Raw genomic sequence first — 9,811 nt, 5'->3', positions numbered from 1 at the left:
CGAAAGAAAGCAAGAATCATGCGAACAAAAGGCTGTTTATTGAAACACCGCAAAAAAGGGACTACATGTTATATACAATGGCAAGAGTTGTGCATTATAAAGACCTCCTATAGTTTTTATCACAGAAAATGCTGTTTACTCAAACATCACATGAAAAGGAACGGTCGACTAGATATTTACAGGTTATTTACATATTAACTAGCTAAGTGTTGTCCATGACTCAGTCTACTTCCTCCACAGTGGGCCCGGCGTGGTGAGGTGTTGACCCGTGCTTTGGTCCTTGTGGCTGGTGGAGTTTGCTCATGATTGGCATGCAAGCTTGCTGAATTTCCTTAAGACGGTGCTCGTACTCTTCTTTCTCGGCCAGGCTGTTGCTGTCGATCCACGAGATGGTTTCGCGACACTTGGACAGCACAGAGTCCTTCTCCGAGGACGACAGCCTGTCTCCGGCTTCTTCGGCAGCCTGCTTTACGCCATAGACGTATGACTCTAAGGAGTTCCTGGCGGCCACCCTCTCGCGCTGTGCGTCGTCTTCCTGCTTGAACTTTTCGGCCTCGGCAAGCATGCGCTCAATATCTTCCTTGGAGAGTCGACCCTTGTCGTTGGTAATGCGGATGCTCTCCTGCTTGCCAGTGCTCTTGTCTCGGGCCGAGACTTGCAGGATGCCGTTCGCGTCCATGTCGAAGGTGACTTCGATCTGCGGAACTCCTCTAGGTGCTGGTGGAATGCCATTCAGGTTAAACGTTCCCAGCAGATGGTTATCTTTCGTCAGGGCGCGTTCACCTTCGTAAACCTGGATGGTGACCGCAGGTTGGTTGTCCGCGTACGTCGTGAACGTCTGCGACGTCTTGCACGGAATGCGCGAGTTGCGCTCCACGATGCGGGTCATGACCCCGCCCGCTGTTTCGATGCCCAACGACAGCGGCGCCACGTCAACCAGCAGCACGTCGCGGATGGAGTCGCTCGAGTCGCCGCTGAGAACGGCTGCCTGCACCGCGGCACCATACGCCACTGCTTCGTCCGGGTTGATACCCATGGAGAGTTCCTTGCCGTTGAAGAAGTCCTTGAGCAGCTTCTGCACCTTGGGGATTCGAGTAGAACCGCCAACGAGGACGACGTCGTGGATCTGCGACTTGTCCATCTTGGCGTCGCGAAGCGCTCGCTCCACGGGTTCGAGTGTGCTGCGGAACAGGTCCATGCAGAGCTCCTCGAACCTGGCGCGGGTGATCTTGCTGTAGAAGTCGATGCCTTCGAAGAGCGCGTCGATCTCGATGCTCGCTTCGGCGGAGCTTGACAGCGTCCTCTTGGCGCGCTCGCAGGCGGTGCGCAGTCTTCGAAGAGCTCGAGGGTTCACCCTGAGGTCCTTGCGGTGCTTCCGCTTGAATTCCTGCACGAAGTGCTCCACCATCCGATTGTCGAAATCTTCACCTCCCAGGTGCGTGTCACCTGCCGTGGAGCGGACTTCGAACATGGAGCCCTCGTCGATGGTCAGGACGGAAACGTCGAAGGTGCCGCCACCCAGGTCGAAGATGAGGACGTTCTTCTCTCCACGCAAGTTCTTATCGAGGCCATAGGCTAGCGCAGCTGCCGTGGGTTCATTGATGATACGAAGCACGTTGAGACCAGCGATAGCGCCAGCGTCTTTCGTGGCCTGCCTCTGTGAATCATTGAAGTAAGCTGGCACCGTGATGACAGCGTCGCTCACCTTCTTTCCTAGGTACGCCTCGGCAGTCTCCTTCATCTTGGTCAAAACCATGGCGCTGATCTCCTCCGGGTTGAAACGCTTGCGCTCGCCCTTGAACTCGACGCTGATCTTCGGCTTGCCTCCATCGTTCTCCACCTTGAAGGGCCAGTGCCGAATATCGTCTTGGATCTTGGGGTCGTCGTAGCGGCGTCCGATCAGCCTCTTGGCATCGAACACCGTGTTCTCGGGGTTCATGGCCGCCTGTGCCTTGGCTGCATCGCCGATCAGCCGCTCCGTGTCCGTGAAGGCAACGTAGCTCGGCGTCGTGCGATTGCCCTGGTCGTTGGCGATGATCTCGACGCGGCCGTGTTGAAAGACGCCCACGCAGGAATACGTGGTGCCCAGGTCGATCCCGATGGCTGGGACGTCTGACTGCATGCGGCTAGGCATGATGAGTGCGTTGTGTAAGTTGCGTTCTGATTCAGAACAGTTGCTCTCGTGATTCAAGTCACAAGTCTGACGGGTGCTCGGTCGGCGCGCGATTTATACCGTTCGCGCTCTTTTCTAGAAACTCCCAGAAGCTTCGCGAGCCACTTCAACCAATCGAAGCATTGCGTTTTGGTGACGTCATGCTAGCCATGCTGCGATTGGTCGACCGCACGTAGAAGCCTCGAGAATACTCTCGTGTCGTCTGCTACGGCCACACGCATCAAAAAATAACAAAACAAATGACAGATTACCTATTATTTCTTTCTTTACATATATTTGAGTCATATCTCTACCGTAAGTTGAATATACATTGTATATTTTGACTTGTTGTGTATGTCCTGCGTGAGATAACGCAAATAACGTGTATTAAGTGAAGGAACATATGCTTAGGCGAGCCGATGTGTGCGCAACTATGTTTGTGGATTTTTGAACACGTTCTGCCTTTGTTAACAGTAAAGTTTAATGCTGGATAAAGATAACGGAAAATGCTGGTATTTATGAATCTGGATATACTTCAAAACTACGCTTTTTTATTTTAATGTCGTGTTTTGTTGCATTCCGGCTTTGTTGGATCAGCTGGCTGTGTCGCGAATGCGCGAGAATATTCGCGTTCCAGCGAGATGTAAACAGTTCATTCCGTGACAGACTCGTAGACTTGGATCTATAACTTGGAGTGAGCGCTCGTAAGCTAGGTTCTGTTTTTACGTGATTAGTTATTGCCAGAACAGGTAATTTGATTTCCTTAGCTTCACGGTCGGTGCGTCTTAACAAAGTGATCCGTGCTTACTTTGTTCTCGGAGGAGCATTCTAACAGCTGCGAGAAGTTTGTTTGCACGCCCTGTTTCATTTCAAGTATACTACACAAATTGACAAGCTCAAAACAAATTTCTTACACGACGTTTCTTTCACGTGCGGCTAGCGACCAAATAGCTTTGTGGGCAGCTCATGGCGTGTGCTTCAAGCTGTACGTGATGTTGCGCTATTCTAGTCTAGACGCAAGCGGTATATAAGTAGATTTAACGTCAGCGGCTAGAGTGATGGAATCGAAAACGTGCGGTATGTTCTTTATTCTATGGTATCAACTCATCAAAGTAAACTATCAAAACCTCAGCCCTGAGCACGATGGGCCAGCAAAGATTAGGCCCTAAGCGTACATATACAGGTTCTCACCACTTGGCTTTGACACATAGCACAGAAGCTTGACATACGAGCTGCTACCCAAAAGTTCCAGGAATTCAGTCGTAAAAAAGAAAGTGTTGACCATAACGCCTAATCAGCACTGTCTCCTTCAATGTAGTCCCCGATTTCATGCGTTCGTGGAGCTCTCGAGGGGACATGCAGTGTGTTGAGGACCGCCTGCGAATTCCGACTGGATCTCTTCAACAGTGTGAAACCGACGTCCTTTCAGCCTCAACTTCAACTTTGAGAACAAGAAAAAGTCAAAAGGGGCGAGGTCAGGTGGGTGCGGAAGTACTGTGATTCGTTTGGAAGTCAGGAACTGTCGAACAACGAGTGATATGTGAGCGGGTGCGTTGTCGTGATGAAGAAGCCAGTTGTTCTTCCACTCCTCCGGACGCTTGCGACTAATGCTCTCTCTTAAGCACCTCAAAACGTGACAGTAAAGCTTGCTATTCACGGTTTGTCAAGGAGGTATACATTCCTTGTGCACAGCTCCACGTAGGCAAAAAAAAAAAAAAAAAAAAAAAGCTGTGAGCATGAACTTCACATTCTCACAAACTTGACGTGCTTTTCGCGGCCGCTGGGAATTTGGCGACTTCCATTGCGACGACTGCTATTTGGTTTGAGGATCGTAGCCATAAACCCATGTCCCAGCCCCGGTTATTACACTGGAGAGGAATGTGGGATTGTCTCTGATTTGTTGCTTCAGTTCCGTACAGACAGAAACACGTACAGTGCAGCTTCTGTTCGTCATTGAGCAGTCTTGGCATGAATTTTGCAGAAATGCGCCTCATGGTCAAAACATTCGACAAAATTCGCTGAACTGTGCCGTACAATTGTCCTGCAATGTCGCAGACATCCTTTATAGTTAGCCTGTGATTTCCAAGGATAGCCTTACGAACTTCCGCTATCATTTCCGAGGTTGTGCTCGTTGACGGGCGTCCAGAACGTTCACCGTCGTCAACACACATTCGACCCTCTTTGAAGCGTTCATGCCATAAGAACGTCCCACTTCGGCTCATGGCATCGACTCCAAAAGTGCCCTGTAGCATATGGTGAGTTTATGCTGCAGTTTCGCCAAGTTTAAAACAAAACTTGATGCAAATTCTTCGCTTCTTGAAGTCTTCCATATTGGTTGGTAAGAAATGCACCAAATCAGTGAAACATTGCATTGCAAAACAACACTTCGCAAAACAGTACTTCTTCTGTTATGTTAGACTTATGTTATTATGTTATGTTAGTATGTTAGACCCAGCAGCAAAAAAATCAGAATCATCATGGGCCCTTAAGACCATAGTGGGAGAATTCAAGAGCACAAAAGGCGAACTCATAGCAAAACTCAAAAATACATCGGGGAACCAATTATTCAGTCATACTTGAAAGCATACGATGGGCCCCCGAATGAAATTTTGGACACCCCCATAACGGAAGCAGAGCTTTTCGCAGCAACCCAAGTAGCTAAGAAAAATACAGCACCTGGGAAGGATCAATTAACTAATGCATGCTACGGAACTTAAATTATGAACAAATTAATAAACTAACTGAACACTTCAACAGAGAGGTATGGCCACCCGGGAAAATTCCAGAACAGTGGAAAGGGGCAGAAATCATTTTGATACCTAAACCTGGCAAGGATCGTAACATACAAAACCTCAGGCCGATCTCACTCACGCCTTGCCTGGGAAAACTTTTTGAGCGAGTCATCCACATAAGACTTACAAACCATATAGAAGACAAAAACCTCTTGTCAAACTATATGTATGGCTTCAGGCCACACTTATCAACACAAGATGTCTTCCTAAGACTGAAGGAAGAGGTACTGAGCTGTAATGCAGTGATTTGGGCTTGTTGGTATGACATCGTGAGGCTTATAGCGCATGAAAAGACAAGGACGAAGGAAGAGGTGACACACACAGGCGCTAACTTGCAACAATATTTATTTCGAGCAAAGGACCCACACATATATACAACTTGTTCGCATACATCATCATACATGCGCCGTTTACAAAAAATACCTTACACACCATTATGCAGGTAAGCTAACTCTATGCGGGAAAGGGCAATTGATGGTTGTGAAATACAGTTATTCCCGAGCCTATCAATCATTTCTGCTTCGATAATTTCGCAAGTTAATCTTCCTCATGCTCTTCCCATGATGGAGCAGTCTCTGTATGCTGGAGCACACGTCGAGCGGTCACCTTCATCCGCCCCAGCATCAGCCCACTTGCAATGCCTGCAGTGAGCGTCAAGGAACCCACCCCGCTTTTCTGCTACAGTATACCGGTGTTCCTTTAAACGCTCGTTGAGGCACCTTCCGCTTTGTCCCACGTAATTTTTTTCCACACTTTAAAGGAAGGTTGTAAACAATTGCTCCTGCACATTCAACAAACGGGTCCTGGTGTTTCTTTTTGCACATGCGCTTCTCAGACAGGCCTGGTCTGGTTAGTCTGCACAGACATTCGCACGTTTACCTAACATTCGCACGTTGACCTAACATTCGCACGTTGACCTATTTCCTTTAAACGGTGTGATAAGCCGTGGAGATACAGGATGACAGCTACATTCCTCTTATCTACACAAGGCAGGCTGCAAGCCTGCCTTGTGTAGATAAGAGGAATGTTAGACAAGAGGAAGAGTTAGCTTACCTGCGTAATGGTGTGTGAGGTATTTTGATAAACAGCGCATGTATGATGATGTATGCGAACAAGTTCAACAAGTTAACATATGTGTGGGTCCTTTGCTCAAAATAAATATTGTTGCAAGTTAGCGCCTGTGTGTGTCACCTCTTCCTTCTTCCTTGTCTTTTCACACGCTATAAGCCTCACGAGGTACTGAGCCACATTCCAACAGGAAGTGAACATTTACTAGCAGTCCTAGACCTCAAAAGCGCATCCGATACCATCGCGCACAAACTGATATTGAAAGAACTTGAGAAAACCAGGTGCGGTGAAAAGACTTATAATTATATCAAATCTTTCTTGGGGAATAGAACTGCCACTATTGGCATAGGAGAAACGCGATCCGGCTCTTTCAATATGCCAAATAGGGGGCACACCATGAGGTGCCATCCTCTCACCCCTACTGTTCAACTTAGGGATGAATAACCTAGCCCATAGGCTGGAAAAATGTCCAAACCTGCATTTTGCCCTTTATGCAGATGACATTACTCTTTGGGCGACAAAAGGCTCAATCGGAGCAAAAGAACAAGTTCTTCAAGAAGCAATAAACATAGTGCACGATTTCGCCACTGAGAACAAAATGAAATGTGCACCTGAAAAATCAGGAATGCATTACGGTACACGGAAAATATTACAACAAATCTCAAAAATCTGACCTGAAGCTTAAAGATTCGACACTAAAGAATCCCAAAAAGTGAGGATTTTAGGGCTGTGGATACAACACAACACAAGAGCAGACCATACCCTAAAAACTCTAAAGACCTCAGTAAAACAAATCGCGAGAATGATGGGAAGAATTACGCAGAACGAGAGGGACTAAGCGAATCAGACGCACTAAGACTAGTTCAAGCTTTTGCAATAAGCAGAATTACCTACAGCCGCCCATATAACGAACCGTAAAGAGACACAGCAGGCAGACATCCTAATACACATGGCGTATAAGGCCGCCCTGGGTCTACCACTGGGGACATCCACGGAGAGACTCGAGGCTCTTGGGGTGTACAACACCTTTGAAGAACACAAACCAATGATAATGGTCACACAACAAGAACGCCTAAATATGTCACAGGAGGGTCCTAGAAGAGCTGGGATACCCGATCACCCCACACTACTGCAGCAGCGAACTAGTAGACATATTGAGGGAGGTGCGAGAAAAACTAAATATCTCCCCCATCCCCCCAAAAATGAGCCCGAAATATCATGAAGGCAGGCGTAAAGCCTGAGCCAAACAATTAGAAAAACGATTCCGCAATAACCCCAACACAATATACACAAGACGCAGAACGGGACATTAAGGGACACGTTCTCGTGGCTGCTTCGGGACCCTCCGGTATCCCAAGAACCATAACAGCTTCAGTCCGCACAGCCTGCACCAGCACAGCGGAGGCGGCTGCAGTGGCCCTGGCGGTAAAGACACGGGAGGCAGAAGACAGGCCTGCCGACTCTTCCTCCACGGAAGAATCCCCAGGATCGCCCTTAACATCTTGGGCGATCGACTAATGCAAGAACGTCACATTGCATGGTGTCCGGGGCATGTTGGTGTCACTGGTAACACAGGGGCAGATGCTCTTGCTCGCGAGATTTCAATCCGAGCAAGGAATGACACCCCAATCGGAAACAACAATCAAATACTAGTATGTGATGGCTTAGAACATCAACGTTGTTCACGCCAAGAACTCGCCGCGCCAAACCCGCAATTGACAGTGTAGGAGGTTCGGCTATACAGCAAAATCCAGACAAACACCTACCCACATCTGGGGCGATGGCATGCCATCTGACCAACCAGATATGCCAATCAATGCCTCTGGTATGGGGGGAGGCCATCCGTGCCCCGTGTGACATGGGAGTGCCAATCACGACCCCAAAATTCAAGGTCACCCCAATTAGCACAAAATTCTTTAGGGAGCCTTGGGCAGCCATCCTCGCCCGGACTGACCTGGAGACTCAATTGAGCCTCCTCGACCAGGCACGGCGCGTGGCGGTGGCCGCTGGAGTCCTGCACTAAGGACCCACCTTTCGGCTCCTTTAACCCTATTTTACCTAAATAAAGGTATTTCTCTCTCTCTCTCTCTTAGATGCAAGTCGTTCAGCACACTGATCCGCAAGGTAGTATACTGCTAGCCAGATCTAGCGGCAGAAATGTGTACCACACTCAGTTTGCCTGTACTTTTCAAATCCCCAGAACTTTTGGGTAGCACCTCGTATGTTTGCTATCTACGCACCTTGTGTGGGCCAGAATAGCTGGGGAAAAAGAAAAAAAAAACTTTCAGGTTAATTTTCTGGGTTCATTAGTTACATGTTATTTTTATGTCTCACACGTGCTCCTATGGTGATCCTTTTGAACCTTATATTGACGTTAAAGCGCTCTTAACCAGGGTCTTACTCGCGTTGGCAGATAGACAAAAAATATTAATAATTTAATTGCTCTGATCAATTTGTGGATATGTGTTATGTACAAGTGTTACGTTTACACATTTACACTAGCAGTTGTGCACGTTTGTACCGATAACATATGACATGTGGCGCTGTTTCGTTTTTTCTGAACTTTAGAACAAACTGAGGACTATGAAATTGCATGCACGAATGCTACTAGCTGTCACCAGGTAGGACCCATGTTTTTTTTTTTTTTTTCTTACAAAATTTAAATAACAAGCACCTATAGCTTAATTGTTGCTACTATGAGCTGACATGTCTCATGCAGTTTCAAGGCACATACAGTTATGGCACCCTCGTGGACAACAGCTTGTTTTCATTCTTTCCAAAATTAAAGCAGAAATGATGAGCTAAAATATTTTGGCGTAACATTAAGGTCAATGCAGGTGGCACCATATGTCCAGTGCGTAATTATAATATTGTTGCCACCACTTTTTGAGAATATTGATACTTTATGTGAGATCTAACACTGCATTGTCACCAATAATGAGAAATGAATGTATAGTGCATTTAAAATGCACACCATTGACCCGGTATTTCAGGATGAAAAGTGAAGACAGGGAACTGCCATGTGATGTTAATACTGTATCTATGTGTTTAAGCAAGCAAAAGAGCCTTTTATCTAGACAAACTGGGAAAATGGACTCTTAATCCAGTTACTAGGTGATCAAGCAACTAATTTTCCTAATTGTTATAGACCGGTTGACAATAGGAACCGACTTTAGCAGGTGTTGTGTTGCTAGGATAATATGTGTATTTAAATATGTATCAACAAATCATCTGAAATAAACAGTTATTAGTTCACGATTGTTGTGGTGTGTCTTCTGACCCATGTCCAAGTCATTCTCATGCAAAACCGTGCGTGTTTTTTGCAATACTAACATTTTGTAGGGCATGAGGATGATATATACAGCACTAAGGTGTTACCGAGTTGAGTGAAATAAATACTACGAGACCCGATCAACAAGCAGAGACCTCAATCCTTACGACTACTTCATCTTATTGTGTGAACTCACCCAATGTGATATTCTTAGCAGAAAGCATTCAAAGTAGGTGCAAAATGAAGATAGCACTGAGAATACTGCCAGTATAGACTACGATGGTTCTGAGCCACTTCCAGTGGGTGTAAAAATGAAGCACTGCTACATCGCAGTGTCGTCACATGCAAATAATTTTGTTGTCAGTGTTGGAATGCAAAATAGTTCACCAAATCCATCAATCACAGCAATCATGTAAAAACAAAAGTACTTCATACCATGGGCATCGGCAGGGAGGTATGAAAGGGGCACTTGCCCCCCCCCCCCCTTCCACCCCCCACGCCCCCTCTACCCCAATACAAAAGCCTGCC

At 46.9% G+C, this 9,811-nt stretch overlaps 1 protein-coding gene across 3 annotated transcripts in view; it reads right to left on the bottom strand.

The window, feature by feature from the left end:
* Window positions 1-211: 211 nt before the first annotated feature.
* LOC119433537 (heat shock protein 68) overlaps window positions 212-9,811 on the bottom strand; it is a 21,027-nt gene continuing 11,427 nt past the window's right edge. The window contains exon 2 of one of the 3 annotated variants that reach the window (XM_049659237.1): window positions 212-1,705. In XM_049659237.1, coding sequence (XP_049515194.1) covers window positions 221-1,705 — 1,485 coding nt within the window. In that variant the 3' untranslated portion in view covers window positions 212-220. Of the gene's footprint in view, window positions 1,841-9,811 lie in introns of all 3 variants that reach the window. The other 2 variants (XM_037700787.2, XM_049659236.1) reach the window with 2 other exon arrangements.

The sequence above is a fragment of the Dermacentor silvarum genome, chromosome 11, assembly GCF_013339745.2.
Source record: "Dermacentor silvarum isolate Dsil-2018 chromosome 11, BIME_Dsil_1.4, whole genome shotgun sequence".
NCBI lineage: Eukaryota > Metazoa > Arthropoda > Arachnida > Ixodida > Ixodidae > Dermacentor > Dermacentor silvarum.
This window is presented reverse-complemented; position numbering and strand designations above follow the sequence as displayed.